The following is a 21,973-nucleotide window of genomic DNA, read 5'->3' on the forward strand; positions in this document are numbered from 1 at the left end:
GGTTATACACCACTCTTCAACTGGTTATGCACACCTCTTCAACTGGTTATACACCACTCTTCAACTGGTTATACACCACTCTTCAACTGGTTATACACCACTCTTCAACTGGTTATGCACACCTCTTCAACTGGTTATACACCACTCTTCAACTGGTTATACACCACTCTTCAACTGGTTATACACCACTCTTCAACTGGTTATGCACACCTCTTCAACTGGTTATACACACCTCTTCAACTGGTTATACACACCTCTTCAACTGGTTATACACCCCTCTTCAACTGGTTATACACCACTCTTCAACTGGTTATGCACACCTCTTCAACTGGTTATACACACCTCTTCAACTGGTTATACACACCTCTTCAACTGGTTATACACCACTCTTCAACTGGTTATACACCACTCTTCAACTGGTTATACACCACTCTTCAACTGGTTATACACACCTCTTCAACTGGTTATACACCACTCTTCAACTGGTTATACACACCTCTTCAACTGGTTATACACCACACTTCAACAACTGGTTAGAAAACACACTTCCACCGGTTATACACCAAATCTTCAACTGGTTACACACACCACACTTCAACAGGTTATACACCACATTTCAACTGGTTATAAACACCTCTTCAACTGGTTATACACAACTCTTCCACTGGTTATACACCACACCTCAACTGGTTAAACAACACACTTCAACTGGTAAAACACCACACTTAAATTTGTTATACACCACACTTAAATTTGTTATACACTAAACTTCAACTGGTTATAGACCACACTTTAACTGAATCTACACCACATTTCAACTGGCTATACACCACTCTTCAGCTGGTTATACACACCACTAACAAGAGAAAACAGGTCAGGAACGTGACATATACACTACTCTTCAAAAGGTTATATACACCACAATTCAACTGGTTATACACACATCTTCAACTAGTTATACACCACTCTTCAGCTGGTTATACAACACTCTTAATTTGGTTATACACCACTCTTCAACTGGTTATACACACCTCTTCAACTAGTTAAACACACCTCTTCAACTGGTTATACACTACACTTCAACTGGTTATACACCACTCTTCAACTGGTTATACACACCTCTTCAACTGGTTATACACACCTCTTCAACTGGCTATACAACACTCTACAACTGATTATACACCACACTTCAACAACTGGTTAAAAACCACACTTCCACCGGTAATACACCACAATTCAACTGGTTATAAACACCTCTCCAACTGGTTATACACAACTCTTCCACTGGTTATACACCACACCTCAACTGGTTAAACAACACACTTCCACCGGTAATACACCACATTTCAACTGGTTAAACACCACAATTCAACTGGTTATAAACACCTCTCCAACTGGTTATACACAACTCTTCCACTTGTTATACACCACATTTCAACTGGCTATACACCACACTTCAACTGGTTATACTGTAACGGTCGTTCTCCTCTTCATCCGAAGAGGAGGAGTAGGGATTGGACCAAAGCGTAGCGTTGTGATATGACATAATGATATTTATTAAAGTAAAGACGAAACACGAAAATACTTCAACAAACTACAAAACAAATAAACGAACTTAGACAGACCTGAACTAGAGAACTTACATATACACGAAGAACGCATGAACAGGTACAGACTACACAAACGAACGAACAAACGAAACAGTCCTGTGTGGTGCACAGACACAAACACGGAAGACAACCACCCACAAACAAACAGTGTGAACAGCCTACCTTTATATGGTTCTCAATCAGAGGAAACGTCAAACACCTGTCCCTGATTGAGAACCATATAAGGCTAATTACCAAATGACCTAAACATAGAAACACAAAACATAGAATGCCCACCCCAACTCACGCCCTGACCAACTAAACACATACAAAAACAAGAGAAAACAGGTCAGGAACGTGACATATACACTACTCTTCAAAAGGTTATACACAACTCTTAAACTGGTTATACACACCTCTTCAACTGGTTATACACAACTCTTAAACTGGTTAAACACCACTCTTCAACTGGTTAAACACCACTCTTCAACTGGTTATACACACCTCTTCAACTGGTTATACACACCTCTTCAACTGGTTATACACCCCTATTCAACTGGTTATACATCACTATTCAACTGGTTATACACCACTCTTCAACTGGTTATACACCACTCTTCAACTGGTCACACTTCACCTGGGTATACACAAAACTTCACATGGTAAAACGCCACTTTTCAACTGGTTATACACCACTCTTCAACTGGTTATACACACCTCTTCAACTGGTTATACACACCTCTTAAACTGGTTTTACACACCTCCTAAACTGGTTTTACACACCTCTTTAACTGGTTATACACAACTCCTCAACCGGTTATATAACACACTTCAAGAACTGGTTAAACAACACATTTCAACCGGTTACACACCACACTTCAACTGCTTATTCACCACACTTCAACTGGTTATACACCACACTTCAACTGGTTATACACCACTCTTCAACTGGTTATACACCCCCTTCAACTGGTTATAAACCACTTTTCCACTGGTTATACACACCTCTTCAACTGGTTATACACACCTCTTAAACTGGTTTTACACACCTCCTAAACTGGTTTTACAAACCTCTTCAACTGGTTATACACAACTCCTCAACCGGTTATATAACACACTTCAAGAACTGGTTAAACAACACACTTCAACCGGTTACACACCACACTTCAACTGCTTATTCACCACACTTCAACTGGTTATACACCACACTTCAACTGGTTATACACCACTCTTCAACTGGTTATACACCCCCTTCAACTGGTTATACACACCCCTTCAACTGGTTATAAACCACTTTTCCACTGGTTATACACACCTCTTCAAATGGTTATACACCACTCTTCAACTGGTTATGAACACCTCTGCAACTGTTTATACACCACTCTTCAAAAGGTTATACACCACTCTTCAACTGGTTATACACACCTTTTCAACTGGTTATAAACACGTCTTCAACTGGTTATAAACACGTCTTCAACTGGTTATACACCACACTTCAACTAGTTATACACCACTCTTCAACTTGCTATACACCACTCTTCCACTTGCCTTATACACCTGTAACATGTTATACACACGGTAAGACTTCACTTGTGTGAGGTATGAGGGTATGGTTAATGTCTCTTAACCTTATTATTAACAGTGTTATAACACTAATACACATCTTATACATGGATGACGCACCATGCTTTGTGTGATGTGGTTGCCTTCGCTTAAATCCAGGTTTCTCTGGGTCCCCGCATCACTAACAGGTACTCTCCTGGAAAGAGAAAACACATGGTCAGAATAATTTGTACACACACACACACACACACAGTGGTGTGGCAGTGCTCCAGTTAATGACAAGCTTAAAGGCTTGAGTTTTCAATAGCAACAACAACAGAGAGAGGGTGAAGGAAGGGCAGAAAGGTGGGGAGAGGGTGTGATGTATCTGCTATAGCAACATCTATCACGACCCACACACACACACACACACACACACGCACACACACACACACACACACACACGCACACACACACACACACACACACTCACACACACACACACACACACACACACACACACACGCACACACACACACACACACACTCACACACACACACACACACACACATAAATACACACCCGCCAGCTGAAGTAGTCCCCCTTCCGCCCCACGCTCTCAATTCAGCCCCCCGCCTACCCAGGGAGTAAACAACGTGCATTGTGGGGCCCAGGCCATTCAGTCACGTTCTCCACACACTCGTTTTCACTTGTTCGCTCTAGCCTCCTTGACCCTCTCTCTCTCCCTCCCTCTTTCTCTCCCTCCATTCTGGCAGCAAGCTAAGCGAGGGACGATCATAGTTCACAGACCACTCCAGTGGGAGGCCATTCAACCTTTGCTACGGCGCACTGGATCGTACACACACACAAACACACTAATTAATAAACAAACTCCATGAAGATGTATTTCAAAACCCAGCATAGGAAAGTGTTCTCTTCTCAGTTAGCCCACACAGTAGAAAATGGCCCAAACCAGGCTCTCTCACACACACTCAAACTCACTCACACACTCCCACACAGCGTCAGACCTTAATACGCACTTCGTTGTGACCTTTGTATGGTGAAAGTGCTGGTTGCGTCTAGCAAGAAGTCCCTATATAGCCAAATCAGTGAGTGAGTGAGTGAGTGAGTGAGTGAGTGAGTGAGTGAGTGAGTGAGTGAGTGAGTGAGTGAGTGAGTGAGTGAGTGAGTGAGTGAGTGAGTGAGTGAGAGAGAGAGAGAGAGAGAGAGAGAGAGAGAGAGAGAGAGAGAGAGAGAGAGAGAGAGAGAGAGAGATATACTCGGCTCCTCCATCATTGGAAAGAAACGTGTCTGTGGCTCGAGCTGCTTCGCCACCGGCATGCCGCTTTTATTACAGTGACCCCAAGCTCATTAATCACCCTCTCCCTCGCTTGCGCAGCTCCTCCCTTCCCCCTCTTCTTCCTTGCCTAGAGGCTTGAGCACAACCGATTCCTGCCTGCCTGGCTTGCCCGAACAACATCTGCATGAGATGAAACTGAAAACTCAGGTGCCCGCATACTAGGTTCTGTTTTCTCCTAGCAGAAGAATTTGGCTAGACGAAGTGAACGTCTGTGCCTCGCATACGCCCTTTCAACGTCTTATGGCTGGGGGCGCTATTTTCACGTTCAGATGAAAAGCGTACCCAGAGTAAACTGCCTGCTACTCAGGCCCAGAAGCTAAGATATGCATATTATTAGTAGATTTGGATAGAAAACACTCCGAGTTTCTAAAACTGTTTGAATGATGTCTGTGAGTATAACAGAACTCATATGGCAGGCAAAAACCGGAGAAAAAATCCAACCAGGAAGTGGGAAATCTGAGGTTTGTAGGTTTTCAAGTCTTTGCCTATCTAAGATACAGTGTAAATTTGGTCCGATTGCACTTCCTAAGGCTTCCACTAGATGTCAACAGTCTTTAGAACCTTGTTTCGGGCTTCTACTGTGAAGGGGGAGAGAATAAGAGCTGTTTGACTAAGGGGTCTGGCAGAATGCCATGAGCTAAGAGCGAGCTGCGTGAGAGCGAGCTGCGTTCCCTTTCATTTCTAAAGAAAAGGAATTGTCCGGTTGAAACATTATTGAATATTTATGATAAAAACATCCTAAAGATTGATTCTATACATCGTTTGACATGTTTCTACGAACTGTAATGGAACTGTTTTGACTTTCGTCTGGACCTTTTCGTCTGGACCTCACGCCTTGTGAATTTGGATTTGTGAACTAAACGCACGAACAAAAAGGAGGTATTTGGACATAAATTATGGACTTTATCAAACAAAACAACAATTTATTGTGGAACTGGGATTCCTGGGAGTGCATTCCGATGAAGATCATCAAAGGTAAGTGAATATTTATAATGCTATTTCTGACTTCTGTTGACTCCACAACATGGCGGGTATCTGTATGGCTTGTTTTGGTCTCTGAGCGCTGTACTCAGATTATTCCATGGTCTGCTATCGCTGTAAAGTTTTTTGAAATCTGACACAGCAGTTGCATTAAGGAGAAGTATATCTTTAATTCCATGCATAACACTTGTATTTTCATTATCATTTATGATGAGTATTTCTGTAAATTGATGTGGCTCTCTGCAAAATCACCGGATGTTTTGGAAGCAAAACATTACTGAACATAACGCGCCAATGTAAACTGAGATTTTGGATATAAATATGAACTTTATTGAACAAAACATACATGTATTGTGTAACATGAAGTCCTACGAGTGCCATCTGATGAAGATCACCAAAGGTTAGTGATTAATTTTATCTCTATTTCTGCTTTTTGTGACTCCTCTCTTTGGCTGGAAAAATGGCTGTGTTTTTATGTGACTAGGCACTGACCTAACATAATCAATCGCATGGTATGCTTTCGTCATAAAGCCTTTTTGAAATCGGACACTGTGGTGGGATTAACAATAAGTTTATATTTAAAACGGTGTATAATACTTGTATGTTTGAGGAATTTAAATTATGAGATTTCTGTTGTTTGAATTTGGCGCCCTGCACTTTCACTGGCTGTTGTCAAATCGATCCTGTTAACAGAATTTCAGCCGTAATAAGTTAACTATAGACATTCGCTTAAAAAACAAGAAAAAAGCTGACTGTTTGTCCTCTTGAGACACCATAGCAACAACATAGCCAGTATAAACTTCCTCAGAATAGTCTGAATTAATCTAAGATAAATCAAGAAATCTATAATAGATTTTTACGTTTTTGCCAAGGAGGTCTTAGTCGCATCATTTTACAACTAACTAAGATTTTAGCGCAGTATTTCTCAAGTGAAAAAATGTGCATGAAAACTAGCAGTCTCTCGTTGAATGAAAACAAACACTTGATTGAAAAATCCCATCCATAGTTCCCACTCTTACCAGGACTACTTCTGTTGACCAATCACTGACGAAGGGGTGTAGACTTCGGCTACCGAAGGGGGACTCCCCTTCAAGCTAATTGTGACTGCAACATTCTAACAGTGTAATTAATACATTTCAACTATGCTATTGCTAAAACAGCTTTGAAACAGAAAGCATATGATTTGGAACACGGTAACAGCTTCTTTTTATAACAACATAATAAAATAAAAAATGTAATCACCAATTGTGAATGAAGAACAGGGTGGCCCACTCTATTGTATCATTATATGGTGGGATGGGACATGCCGTACTCCAGACTGCATCAGATACATGGGCCACACATACCAAGACAGAGGGGCGCTGTTTCCCTTGCATCCTTCTTCACCGACGTCTCGGGAAATAAATGATCAGTATGTTTATATTTTATTTGGACGGGCAAGGAGGTACGGTAGGCAGGGCCAGGCCCCCTAAGGACGCCAATAATGCCGGCCCTGCCCCCGCCGATCACAAAAACGATCAAAAAGAACAATCGTCATAATATATGCGTGAACGGTTTCCAAGCATGTGACAGGCTTTATGCCCGGTCATCCCAGATGGCACGGACCCTTTCTGCCCTGTGTGTGTGAGAATCAGGCCCGAGAAAGTCCACAAGCCCAAACAGCCGGGATCGTTGTTTTTCCCGTTCTGCCACATCGTCACTTGCACTGTTTTTTCCACACACTCACCGAAAACTTTGTCAGGGGGACTGAATTCAGCAGTCGGAAGGGGAAAGAGAAAAAGAGTGCAGCCAGATTGTATGTCAACTGAGGAACATGGAGAGGTTGAGAGGAGAGAATAGAGGGTGGAGGAGAGGTGGATGGATGGAAAGGCAAACTGACCTCTCCTCCATGACCATCCCATACATTTGGGCCCTCTCGTGACTCATCCACGGGGGAACCGTTCCGTACATCTGTGTAGCGGAGAGCATGTCATCCCCTCATGGGACAGTCCATCTTAAAACACCTCCAACCGACCAGCGCTCTGCAAGACAGTTAATACCAAACGGTGCTATGACGCTCTCCGTCGGTCCATCCATGTAGGCCTAAACTCACAATGTTAAGCAATAAACCACATTAAAAGCCTACATAAAACAGCAGAGTGCATTGGGCCTACAAAGAAACTTGTAGGTGTGGGGTTACAGATTTAGATTGTTCAATTGGCTTAAGGGATCGGCAACACAAGATTGCAAAACACAAAATCAAATCGAATTGTATTGGTCACATGCGCCGAATACAAGAGATGTAGACTTTAACACGAAATGCTTACGAGCCCATTCCCAACAACGCAGAGTTAAAAAGTAAGAAGAACATTTGCTAAAAAAATTCTGACACTAAAATAATAACAAGGCTATATACAAGGAGTACCAGTACCGACTCAATGTGCAGGGGTACGAGGTAGTTGAGGTAATTGAGGTAATACAGTATGTACAGTAGCAGTCAAAAGTTTGGACACACCTTCTCATTCAAGGGTTTTTCTTAATTTGTACTATTTTCTACATTTTAGAATAATAGTAAAGACATCAAACTATGAAATAACACATATGGAATCATGTAGTAACCAACAAAGTGTTAAACAAATCAAAATACATTTTAGATTTGAGATTCTTCAAATAGCCACCCTCTGCCTTGATGACAGCTTTGCACATTCTTGGCATTCTCTCAACCAGCTTCATGAGGTAGTCACCTGGAATGCATTTCAGTTAACAAGTGTGCCTTGTTAAAAGTTAATTTGTGGAATGTCTTTCCTTAATGTATTTGAGCCAATCAGTTGTGTTGTGACAATGTGCGGGTGGTATACAAAAGATAACCCTATTTAAAGACGAAGTCCATTTTAGGCCAAGAACACCTCAAATAAGCAAAGACAAATGACAGTCCATCATTACTTTAAGATAAGAAGGTCAGTCAATCCGGAAAATTTGAATCCGGAAAATTTGAAGAACGTTGAAAGTTTTTTCAAGTGCAGTCGCAAAATCCATCAAGCTCTATGATGAAACTGGCTCTCATGTGGACCGCCACAGGAGAGGAAGACCCAGAGTTACCTCTGCTGCAGAGGATAAATTCATTAGAGTTACCGGCCTCAGAAATTGCAGCCCAAATAAATGCTTCACAGAGTTCAAGCAACAGACACATCTCAACATCAACTGTTCAGAGGAGACAGCGTGAATCAGGCCTTCATAGTCAAATTGCTGCAAAGAAACCACTACTAAAGGACAGCAATAATACGAAGAGACTTGCTTGGGCCAAGAAACATGAGCAATGGACATTAGACCTGTGGAAATCTGTCCTTTGATCTGATGAGTCCAAATTTGAGTTTTTTTTGTTCCAACAGCCGTGTCTTTGTGAGATGCACAGTAGATGAAAGGATGATCTCTGCATGTGTGGTTCCCACCGTGAAGCATGGAAGAGGAGGTGTGATGGTGTGGGGGTGCTTTGCTGGTGACACTATCTGTGATTTATTTCAAATTCACACTTAACCAGCATGGCTACCACAGCATTCTGCAGCGATACGCCATCCCGTCTGGTTTGCTCTTAGTCCGATTATAATTTGTTATTCAACAGGACAATGACCCAACACACCTCCAGGCTGTGTAAGGGCTCTTTGACCAAGAAGGAGAGTGATGGAGTGCTGCAATAAAATAATTAAAACTTTTTTGGTTACTACATGAATCCATATGTGTTGTTGTTTTTTACCTTTCTTTAACCACACAAGTCAGTTTAAGAACAAATTCTTATTTTCAATGACGGCCTAGGAACAGTGGGTTAACTGCCTTGTTCAGGGGCATAACGACAGATTTGTACCTTGTCGGCTCGGGGACTCGATCTTGCAACCTTTCGGTTACTAGTCCAACGCTCTAACCAATTGGCTACTCTGTTGATGTCTCCAATACTATTCTACAATGTAGATGTGTCCAAACTTTTGACTGGTACTGTAGATATTTAATATACAGGCTATATATTTAAAAAGTGTTTTAGATATTTCTTAGGATAGAGAAAGATAATGGCAGCTTTAGACATTTTTCATGTCAAGGGAGGGTTTCTCTACATTTCTGTAGGTCTATACGGATAGGCTATATGCTACCTGTCCACCATACCTAGGCCGTAAATGATTTACAGTGTCCAAGGCCGGAATGTTTGACAGCTACGCCTCTACAATGCACAGGTGAATAGTAAAAGAACCAGCTGCACATCTTTGAAGAGCTGGTTGTGTATGTGTGTGTGTGTACAGTGTGTGTGTACAACAGGAGGAAAAGCCAGACCACGTCGACGCCCATCCCTGGTGCTAAGAATAGTTTCCACAACAAACATCTCTCAACGGCAATCCATCAGGCCGCAGCCAGGCGGCAGGCAGACCGGAGAGGGCCGGTCGGGCTGCGTTTATAAAACAGACCGCTGGAGCGGAGCACGATTCGCACTATTAAACCACCGGGTGTTTTTAGCGAGTGTCATCAGAGAGAGAGAGACAGAGGAGCAAGAAAAAAGAGCGAGAGAAAAGGGCGAGAGAGAAAAGAGAGAGAAGAGAGAAAAGGAAAAGAAAGAGAAGGGAAACAGTGGCACACAAACAACATTGTGAATTACATCCAATATGTATTTATGTATCTTCCTCTACGATTCGTGCCTATGACTATTTTCAAATTAGTAAAACACTCTACATAGCTGATAATATAACACTTGAAAATGTAAAAAATATTTTTGTAACATTTTTGAGAGCAATGTGTTTGGTTGATGTTGTTACATTTGTTTCTTCTCACTTGTTTTTATTTCACTTGCTTTGGCAATGTAAACATGTTTCCCATTACAATGAAGCCCATTTGAATTGAATAAGCGAGAGAGAGAGAGAGAGAGAGAGAAAGAGAGAGAGAAAGAGAGAGAGAAAGAGAGAGAGAAATGGCAAACAGTGAGAGAGATCTGTTCCAGTCCGATCTCGTTTCCTGTTACTATCACGACTTCAACTCCATCTGACCTGTCATATGTGGAGGAACAATAACGCCCTCACGGCCAGCGCTCAACCAACTCCCCAGGCTGCCCTCCTTTCAGTCGTTATACCTCAGGAGAGAAGAAAGGAAGCTGTGTGTGTGTGTGTGTGTGTGTGTGTGTGTGTGTGTGTGTGTGTGTGTGTGTGTGTGTGTGTGTGTGTGTGTGTGTGTGTGTGTGTGTGTGTGTGTGTGTGTGTGTGTGTGTGTGTGTGTGTGTGTGTGTGTGTGTGTGGCAGAGCAGTGGAATGGGTCATCAACTCATAAATATCTCGTCTTTATACGCACAACTGGCTAAACTGTTCTGGATATTCAACTAAATGTAAATGTTTAGGCTATGTAACATATATGCTGATATATGTTAAAAACAACAAACACGTTATATTGATGTGGGTGGCGTAGGCTATAAATCTGGAAATGTGTCCATTTTTCCGTGCCTGACATGCTGCTGTGCAAGTCCTTCTCTCTAGGCTCGAGCGAACTGGAACGAGGAGGACGGGGAGAGTGGGCCCGGGGCCATCTCTCTCTGGAGCGCAGAGTCTCGAGCTTCTGCTCTAAAAAAAATGCAGTGTGACGCAGGATAATCTCTGCAGCGACGGGGGTGAGGAGTGAGGATTAACACGGATTAATGCACACACCACTACGCAGGGCTCGGGTGTGTGTGTATGTGTGTGTGTGCGCGCGCTGCCAAAACGAAAAGAAAGCGCATACCACTTGGGTGGACCGAAAATAAAACAACGAAAACAAAGCTCTGTATGGTTTAAAAGTCACGTCTAGAGATTAGCTTTACTGCAATCTATTCACTACTTCAAAATGAAAACTGCATCTTTGCACATAATGCCAGGAGGGCCATATAATTTTTCTCGTGTAAGGTAATACAACGATTACAGATTGGAAGTAAAATAATAGTTCTCTATGTGTCTTTTGATATCTATCACATATTTATTTTACTCCTTTGTCACATTCATTACCAGGATCATTATACCCGACAAAGACAACAAATGTAGCAACGCTTTCTCCAGGGTCCTTGCTCTCCGGAATCCTTTGCAGTTGGTTAAGGTTAGGGTTATGGAGAGGTGAGGGTAGTGACGTCCTAACTATCTCTGATAGAACTAGCCCTTTCTCCAGTCCCCCAGTTTTCTCGTACACTCTGGTGCGTAACAGCACATCTCGAGACACGCAGCTGCTAAAAGAGAGAGAGTGTCTGCGTGTTTGCGTTACAGCGTGTGTGTGTGTTTGTGTGTGTGTGTGTGTGTGTGTGTGTGTGTGTGTGTGTGTGTGTGTGTGTGTGTGTGTGTGTGTGTGTGTGTGTGTGTGTGTGTGTGTGTGTGTTTGTGTGTGTTTGTGTGTGTTTGTGTGTGTGTGTGTGTCAGAGAGAGAGACTGGTGTAGGGAAACTCCGAGACAGCTCCCTGTAGACACAGAGAGAGAGAGAGACGTGGGCAGGCCTCCAACATTTCTACGCACGGAATACTAGCGAGGCACGATAGGCAGCCAGCAGCAGAGCGCAAAAGGGCGGATAGGGGGACTAAACAGCGCAGAGGAGGGCTTTCACTTCCCACTCCACATGATACAACAATCCGGTAGTCAGTATGCAGCAGTATATTCCGTAACACACAGGGACTGAATGTGAGAGAAGAGGACAGAGTGTCACAACATGACCATGGAAAGTCCGCAATGTAATTCCAGAAAAAAATTACACAACCAAGTCTGAATCACTCGTAATCCCAACAATGTAGCACAATATATCCACAGTTGTCAACAAATTATCAGCACGGGGACGGCTACATATGAATCTATAATTTCCATATAGCGAACACGTCATGACCAATGAAATACATAGCCCTACAACGGGGACATTGTGTCCATGCACGCAGTCCCGTGGCAGAGGGCGTGGGGAGGTCGAGTAGAGAACGGACGAGAGAGAGCTCCACTATAGCGGGCACACACACACAGGGGGGGGGAGGGGAGAGAGAGAGAGAGAGAGAGAGAGAGAGAGAGAGAGAGAGAGAGAGAGAGAGAGAGAGAGAGAGAGAGAGAGAGAGAGAGAGAGAGAGAGAGAGAGAGAGAGAGAGAGAGAGAGAGAGAGAGAGAGAGAGAGAGAGAGAGAATGGCTGTTTAAAACAGCTGTCCATTATTTGCGCACGGGCTGTACACAGGGCCTCTCGCCCTCCCGCCACACAGGCAAATGCAAGTCAGTGCGGGAGGACTGTCCCGGGAGCATGACCGCCAACAACGCCGACACTGTGTGACCCGTGCTGTCACTGGAGAACTGGTGACGGCCGCTGAACCATGCCATTCATCCCGGGCCAAATTAGTACTAAATGGACCTTTTATGTCCCCAGAGGGGCCAGGATTGTAGTGACAGGGATGCGCATGTTAGTCGCCTTAGTAGGCAGAGTAAACCCGGTTTGGGGATTTCTGGTAGGCCTATATCATCAAAATAAATCAATCGCAACATCTTTTTTGATTAATTGAGCACTGTTAATCTGACAATACTATTGGAAATTAATGTTGAAAGTTCCATTTATATTCCTAAAACTTAAGTTGAAAATGATGCTGTAGATGCTTCCTGTTGACAAGACATTTTGATAAATAGCCCAATGTCAAAACACTGTTTTAACGTGTCCAAATCAATAACCAATATGAAAAAACAGTTTGTGATATTGAAAACATAAAATGTACATAGTAATCATAGTTATCAAACGCAACAATAGTAATCATATGTGTATTTGTTTTTTAAACGAACCACCTTATAAACTGCACACGCACCAAAAACCCAATAAAGTGCCAATAAATCACTGATATCGATTAGGGGGGAAATGAAGTTGTATTCACTGTTGAAACTAACACAACAACAAAAAACATGGAAACTGGAGATTCCTTTACATCACTGGTTAGAGAACCTGCAGAACACAGCTACATTTTGGAATGTTGCATTTTGATTTGTGTGTCCCAAAACAGAAAGAGAAATGCATCACTTGTGTCAATAACTCCTATCCATATCACGTTGAAATCAATTGTGCAAGAGGGGGGAGATGTGGTTCCTGTTCAAACGAACACAGCTCATAAACCACACGAAATCTGGGAATAATATGTACATCACTGGTTACAGGACAATTTGTAGAAGACAGTTAACTACATTTTGATATGTTGCATTTGAATTCAAGTGGGTCGCCAATGTGGTAAGTGTAACACAACACTTTTTCTGTTAATCACACGCTGTTAATCACACGCTGAAATCATTCAGGGGGCAAACCTTTGGGGTGTAGCACTGTTTAAACTAAAACTATTCCAATGACACACGGAAACCTGGAATAATTTACAGGCCTACATGGTTGGTTAGATGAGAACTTGTAGAAGAAGGCTTATGTATATTTTGGAATGTCAGATGTTGATTTCCGGAGGCTGCCATCACGGAATAGGTAACAAACTACTTTTTATGTTAGTTAATTTAAACGAATCAAGATGGGTCATATGATATCAACAGTGACAATGGTTGGCTGCTATTTAAGTGTTGGCTGCTATTTAAGTGATAGCTTGACTGTACAATCCAATGTATTGGGGGTGTGTGGCCAGCGACTTATATAGACTGACCCCCAAATGTTCTGTGCCATTTAATTTACTCCTCATTCTAAGTGGTTCTAAGTCCTGCGCATCCCAGAGTGTGTGACAAAATCAACTTGTGTAATTCCACTAAGTTTCATTGGGTGAAAATGCAAGCTTGTGTAAGGTATTAACTCATACTGTCGACATTTGGGAAATTAGCCAATATACAATAATTGAATATGGCAAAATAATTAAACATGTCAGTTTAAGATGATAGTTTCTGAGTGGGCAACATATACTATTACATCAATGACATCTACACACAGTGGCCAGCTTATTAGGTACGCCCATCTAGTACTGGGTCTCCAGTACTAGATTGCCTCAAGAACAGCATGAGTAGTAGAATAGGACAGAATACAGTATTTACATATGAGATGAGTAATGCAAAATATGTAAACATTATTCAAGTGACTAATGTTCCAATTATTAAAGTGGCCAGGGATTTCAAGTCCATGTATAGGGCAGCAGCCTCTAATGTGCTAGTGATAGCTATTTAACAGTCTGATGGCCTTGAGATAGAAGCTGTTTTTCAGTCTCTCAATCCCAGTTTTGATGCACCTGTACTGGCCGCGCCTTCTGGATGAAAGCGGGGTGAACAGGCAGTGGCTTGGGTGGTTATTGTCCTTGATGATCTTTTCGGCCTTCCTGTGACATCGGGTGCTGTAGGTGTCCTGGAGGGCAGGTGTCCTCCAGGACAGCAGCACTCTCTGGAGAGCCCTGCGGAAGCGGGCAGTGCAGCTGCTGTACCAGGCGGTGATACAGCCCGACAGGATGCTCTCAATTGTGCATCTGTAAAAGGTTGTGAAGGTTTTAAGTGCCGGGACAAAACATGTGCCAGGAAAACATTCCCCACACCATTACACCACCAGCCTGTACCATTGACACCAGGCAGGATGGGGCCATGGACTCATGTTGCTTACGCCAAACCCTGATAAAGCCATCAACATGAAGCAACTAGAACCACGATTCGTCGGACCAGGCAATGTTTTTCCACTCCTCAGTTGTCCAGCGTTGGTGATAACGTGCCCACTGGAGCCGCTTCTTGTTGTTTTTAGGTGATAGGAGTGGATACCAGTGTGGTCCTCCTCTACAATAGCCCATCCGTGACAGAGTCCGACGAGTTGTGCATTCTGAGAAGTCGTTCTGCACACCACTGTTGTACTGCGCTATTATTCGCCTGTTTGTGGCCCACCTGTTAGATTTCACGATTCTTGCCATTCTCATTAGACCTCTCATTAACAAGCTGTTTTCCCAAACAGGACTGACACTGGATGTTTTTTGTTTGTCGCACCATTCTCGGTAAACCCAAGACACAGTCGCTGTGAAAATCCCAGGAGGGCGGCCATTTCTTAGATACTGGAACCGGCGCGCCTGACACCGATGATCATACCACACTCAAAGTCACTTAGGTCACTCGTTTTGCCCATTCTAACATTCTATGGAAAACTAACTGAATTCCTCTATGCCAGTCTGCATGCTTTATACAGTAAACCACGGCCACATGACTTACAGTCTGTAGGAGCGAAACGTTTGTGAAAGGGGTGGTATACCTAATAAACTTTCGATAGTGTATTCCTCACTCATTTAACCATTTAGAGAGTTAAATGCTCTCAAACACAATTTAACCGGGTGCTCTAGACGGAAGCCTCCGCAGTGTATGTGCAGCAGCCGGAACATTTAAAGTCCCTAGCCTTAGTCTTTTCTTTGAAACATCCTATTACACATTTTTGAGGTTTGAGAAAGTCCCCACTGGGCATATACGTCACATCAACGTCTATTCCACGTTGATTCAATGTAATTCCATTGAAATGGCGTGGAAACAACATTCAACCAGTGTGTGCCCAGTGGGCCATGGCTCAATCAATATGGAGATATTTGGGAATATAATATCCCCTGAATCAAATGTATTTTTGCATTAAATTCTTGGCTGCGAATGTGATGGAACTGGCTGTGAATCAGATAGGCCTACTGTGTGATTAAATTACGTTCAAATTATCAATGCTGCTGCTATGCTTCAAATTAAATGTTTAATGCAGGATTTCTATATAAAACGCACACAAGACGGTACTAAATCTAGTTGGTGGTACAGTAACCGGAAAAGGTTGGGAACCACTGGCATAGCCCACGTCTTGCATGTATATCCAAACAGTGCGTAATTAAGAACTTTATGGTTCGGTGGAAAATGAATGTTATCTTGTGCGGTGTAATACAAATAACGCAACATACACACGCCCACTCGAACTGCCGCGCTCTGCGCAGTGTCTGTAGTATTTCGTCAGCAGTAGGCGATAACATCTAAAAACAAAACGGGCCCGCTTGATCAAGATGGGGCCTACTTAGACGAAAAGGAGGACGACTGGCTGGCGAAGTCTCATCGTCAACATCCTCTCCCAAAATTATAATTCGGTGAGGTCATGAACATAGGCCAAATAAATAATCCACCTTGCACAAAAGCAACATTATTCGAATTAAAATATCACACTCTAGGTCGGACCAAGGAAGGACCGGGATGGTTGACACACTTAATTCTGTATTAATTTGTTCCCCATTAAATGAAAGAAGAACAGTATCTCACATCAGGCTATTTATCGTCATAGGCCCTCACGCTGTGGGTGCTATACAGGGATTAGTGACACGTCTCTCTGCGGGGAAGTGATCCGTGTGCTCGGGGCCTCCGCGGAACTAAAAGCTCTGTGAAACAGAGAGAAAAAAAAGCCTCTCCCGTTTCAGCGCGAGGTCCCAGGAGGCCTGGACGGAGGCACAGCTTCAATCAAACCATGACATCTCCTCCCGGGAGGCGTACAGCACACCGAAACTCGATCTCCCCCATCTCTTCGCCATGCCTTCACTTTTGTTCACAGGCACCTCGCATGAGCAGCCAAGAGCGCAGCGGTGGTTGGGACCGTTGTTGTATTCAGTGGAAGAACACAAACAACAACAAGTGACATTAGCCTAAAATGGGAGGGCTGAAGCTTTGTCTCAGCAACGCTGTAAGCAGAAAACGTTGCCTATATTCGGGGCTACAATCAATCGCTAGACAACAATATAATGACAGGGGATATACCAACACAAGCTCCAAAGAAAACGACATGCCTTGCCATAACTGCAGCTGGGATATACTGTGAATCATAAAAACATAACAGTTAATTTCTAATAGGTCATACTGTCATAATTTCTCACTTCCCATACAGAAGGATTACTGACCTTTTCACCATATGTAACCAAAGTCAGGTGACAGACATGGTCGTCCACATGGCCACAGAGAATTGTATTGACATATTAGCGCATTGATTCCCCGTCGTAGATCCATTGATTTCAGCCGATTACAAAACGGCCCAACAGCGTTTAATGGGTTTAGAATGGAGGCGGTGAGATTGTTCCTGCGCGACGCAGATTATCATCTCCATGCCGCCCCACGGGGAGCCTAGAGACGCTGTCACAAATACCAGATCCATCAAACCGCAGGACAATAGCCTGGGACAATAGCCTGCCAGGCTCCGGGTAGACAGGCACAGATCGAGGATCAGGGTAGGCTTTACCCTCCCGATCCAATCATTTAAGGGGATAAACACAAAATTGACTTAAGATCAGTGTCTATGCAATCTTCTCCATGCTCCATTTATAAAGTCCCCGACCTGCCCATATAGACATGGTGGTATAGTGTATGGAGAGATCGTAACTCGAGCACAACGAGAGGAAGCAATGACCTTGCTACACGTTATTTCACTGAATGGCTCGCCATCACGTGCAACCTACGCTATAGCAGACTAATCTACTGCATCGTCAGGGGGGAATTATGGGGCCTCTCATTTTCTTCTTACTTTCATGTCTAGTTTCTTGTCCGTCGCTCTCGTGCGTAATTTTGACCTCTGGGCACGAACGGACACCTGGAGAATGAATCAGCATGGCTGACCTCATCCCACGAGCATAGTAGGCAATGAGGCGCTAAACAGTCCAATGGGATGCTATAAAATAAACTGCAACCAGAATGAGCTGTTTTAGGCTTTATGAAGTATAGTAGCCCGAGGTGGAATCAACTCAGTGAGATTGCAATTCCAAGTATAGGTCTGCTGATTAAACGTTAGCCTATGCACCATACACAGCTTTAGAAAGAAGCGGGTCGTTTACTCTGGGCCATTCAGACACTCTTATCCAGTCTTTCAATAATTCCAATAATTCAATAGATTATACAACAATCACGTAATGCGTACAACTTTAATACATAAAAAACGTTTTCAAACGGGTCACTCACGAACAATCACAATAAAGATGCTAAGTGAAGTGCGCATCATTACGCATAGCCATCTAGCATAGACCTACAGTGGCATTGTCTAACAAATCGATAAGATCTTGGCTAAATATGGATACCTCCCACTGTTACCCTATGCTGTGTGCGTGCGTGTGTGCGTGTGCGTGTGTGTGTGTGTGTGTGTACGCTCTGTGCTGTGCGCAAGGCCACTGAAGGCTTGGAGGAAGGCAAACAAAACCAAGATGCAACTTGTCAAGATATAGCCTATATGGAATTTGGGATATTGGAAACAGAATACCTTCCACTGGGCACAGACGTCAGTTCAATGTCCAGTTCTGATTTACATTTGGTTGAGTCATCAACGAACGGTAATTTAACGTGAAATAAACCAAACAAGTCACCCATTGAATTTAGCTTAAAAAAAATCCTACATTTTATGTTTTGGTTGAAATGACATGACAGTTTTTGATTTATCTTGTATAGGGGTAAAATAATCTCTCTATAGCCATCTCAAATGTTATATTTACATTGGGAAAGCACACCCTTCTCGTCCTTCTACTATGAGTCCGTTTGCACAGACCAAAACCTTCTCTATCCAAATAAACCACATTATTTTCCCACTTTCAGGGTACTTACTATCATTGCTGAGTCATGTCATGGGACAATCGCAACGCAAGCTCTCACTTTGACTTTGGTCCTCTGCCTATCTGTCTATTTGAAGTGATCACTTATCTGCCACAATGACTAGGGGGCAAACACTATGTCACAAATCACGGTTTCCCCCTATACCAGCGCAAGGCGGTTGGGGAAAGAGTAGGCCATGCCCCGTGTAATCTCCTTCCCAGCCATGCGTAGTAGGCCTAGGCCTATGACATAAGGTCAGGCAAGCGAAGTAGCCTATATGTATATTTAAGTACAAGGCTAAACAGGGTGTGGGTGTTTGTATATATGCTGGTGAATTTGAAGCGGCGTTGGTACACCAGAGAGACGATTTGGTAGACGCCAATATTCTAGAACCGTAATTCTAGGACCCTAACTAATACCATTGAGCTGCAACCAGTGAGATAGGAGACATCGATCGCGCCCCAGTTAGTGTTCTATCACTGGCCCGAGGTCACACACGCCTCGTGCGCGGCGAAAAACCATGCAGTCATTGCGAGAAACCCTGGCATAAGGCTGTGGCTGCGTGCGGAGCTAGAACATGGACATGAGTGACAATATACCTATATGTAAGAAAACTATCTCCCAAAAAGTGAAGGAATTTGCTGGTGCAAGGTGGTGATTTAAGACTGAAACTGCCAGGCAGGCAAACAGCCCTGTAGCCTGTATCCCATATCGGGTTCAAATGACAGAGAGAGATGGAGTGTGTTGAACTGTGTTGAACCGTGTGTAAACGGAACAATCCCCTCCTCTTGGCAGGGCGAGGCTGGATTCCGTAACCTTGTTTAGGGCGCGCACACGCACACAGTGAGAACACTTAGATCGATCTGGTAAAGAAAATAAGGTTTATTTAGTAGCCTAGCCTACTTCAGTCTTATCAGTCACTTTCCATCCAACCGTTCTCGGAACCGTTCGTTGACGGGGAAGCGTCGTCCTGTATGACTTACCGACTCATCACTCTCCGGGTTGACAGGACGGTCCCGGTCGCCAAGCACAGGGCCGAATGACTAACTAAACCCATGTTATTTATCAACCACATGCCACTGCCCCGCCGAAACACACAAAGACCACCCTATGCGCTATTCTTAGAAGTTGCCGTTCCTCTTTCTCCCCTTCTCGCTCTCTCACGCACGCACAGACACCGATATAAAAATCCATCCGAACCTGTATAGTAGAACTTTACACAATTCTCTTCCAGGCTTCGTACGCTTACACTTCTGGGTTGACAGAGTCAGGTTGGAGAAAATCAATGTATGTCGTTGTGGTGGCTAGCCACAATAGGCTATCCTCTCATAGGCGGGGGAGATCACGGTTTATAACCATTCAACAGTGGCAGAACGAATACAAGACCCACCAAAACCAAACGTCTTTATTACACAAATATTTGTCTTACCTGGTCAATATCCTCTATTTCCAACTTTCCTTTTCCCGTTTTTCCAAGTTGTTCACGGCTCTGAGCAAATATTCGTGCGTGGAGGTTACGATTCCGTTATAAAAGCATAGACATCCCGGGCCAGTGAAAATTCAAACCGTTGGATATAAATATGCAGAAGTGTGTCTAACGGGTTATTTACTTGTCAGTCAATTAAACCATATGTTATAGTGTTTCCTTTACACTCGCACAATACTTTTTCACAGTGAAATGTCAATATGTTTCCAGACGAGAGAAAAGCCGTCAAAATCGACTTAGTGTAACAAATCCCTAGAAATAAGGTTTCCAATCATCCTTTATAGAACGTCCCAGTGGCTGGTAACGTACAGTTTAGCAGTGCGCACGGATACAGGTGGCGAGGTCCGCGGACTCCAGAAATGCATTCAGCTCGGTCGTATCTCGCAGCGCCATGTTGGGTTTTATCAGAGCATGCCGTTTCAAAGCTCTTACTTCCAATCTCGTCAATCCCAGTCTATTCCGAAAATATACTATTTATCTCCGTCGATATTGGGAAAAATGTCGGGAATGTCTATCTTTCCGTAGTTTTTCTCTGAAAGTTCCTGGTAGCTCCTTTCGTGCCGAGTTGCTGAAGACGCCGAACAGGGCGCGCGGAGCGGAGTGGATTGCTGTACCGCGAGCGGCTCTCTCAATCGCGCAGACTCTACCCAGAAGGCCAGTCGGGAGACCGCAATTACCATAAACCTCCTGCACATACACCGCGCGCTGGGGCTGGCGTGTAAAACAAAACACTAGCGAGAAGAGGGGGAGGGTGGCAGTGAACGGTAAAAGGGAAAAAATAAATGAGGGTTGAAATTGACTGGGGGATGACGCTGTAGCTTAACGGGAGGCTCAGGCAGAGAGAGCGAGAGAGTGTGGGATAAGGAAAGTGAAGATGTAAAGTAGGATTATGACAGAGAGGGGGAAGTGGAAAAAATAAGGGAGGGAGAGAACCTGCTCGTCCAAGTTCAATGAAGGGCCGTTTATTCTGGAACTTGAAGAAAAGCATCCAATGTAAAGCCTCCACACCTCAGCCGCTGAGTCAGACCCTCAGGGGCCTATGTTGATAGTGTGTGTGTGTGTGTGTGTGTGTGTGTGTGTGTGTGTGTGTGTGTGTGTGTGTGTGTGTGTGTGTGTGTGTGTGTGTGTGTGTGTGTGTGTGTGTGTGTGTGTGTGTGTGTGTATCTGACACCTTGGGTGTCAAGACAGTAAACACTGTGCTGTCACACACAGTGAACTAGATGGGCAGACTTCCCGAGTACCAGCCCAATGTACAGAAGATTGGGCTTTACACAATTACCCAAACATTGTCTCACAATTCAAATATGTCACACCATCCAAACATATTGACAGGGGATGGCCAAGGACACTGGTTTTACAGCATATCTATTTTTCTCTGTACATATTTGGGTTCAATATTGCATGTTGCAAAGTCATGCCAGGCAGTGAGTTTGAGAAGTGTGATGAGGATGAGAGAATGACCCAGAAAGAGAGAAAGGAGGGGAGGAAGAGAGACAGACCCAGAAAGAGGAAGTGGGAAGGCA

At 43.6% G+C, this 21,973-nt stretch overlaps 1 protein-coding gene across 2 annotated transcripts in view; it reads right to left on the reverse strand.

The window, feature by feature from the left end:
- The window catches only part of LOC129816782 (BCL-6 corepressor-like), an 85,815-nt gene extending 64,509 nt beyond the window's left edge, over nt 1-21,306 (reverse strand). The window contains exons 1-3 of one of the 2 annotated variants that reach the window (XM_055871670.1): nt 20,394-21,306; nt 7,353-7,494; nt 3,273-3,348 (exon numbers count right to left, since the gene is read on the reverse strand). In XM_055871670.1, the coding sequence (XP_055727645.1) occupies nt 3,273-3,348; nt 7,353-7,441 (165 nt within the window). In that variant the 5' untranslated portion in view covers nt 7,442-7,494; nt 20,394-21,306. The remainder of the gene's footprint in view (nt 1-3,272; nt 3,349-7,352; nt 7,495-20,393) is intronic. The other variant, XM_055871671.1, reaches the window with a different exon arrangement.
- Nucleotides 21,307-21,973: the final 667 nt, after the last annotated feature.

This window comes from Salvelinus fontinalis, chromosome 19, assembly GCF_029448725.1.
Source record: "Salvelinus fontinalis isolate EN_2023a chromosome 19, ASM2944872v1, whole genome shotgun sequence".
NCBI lineage: Eukaryota > Metazoa > Chordata > Actinopteri > Salmoniformes > Salmonidae > Salvelinus > Salvelinus fontinalis.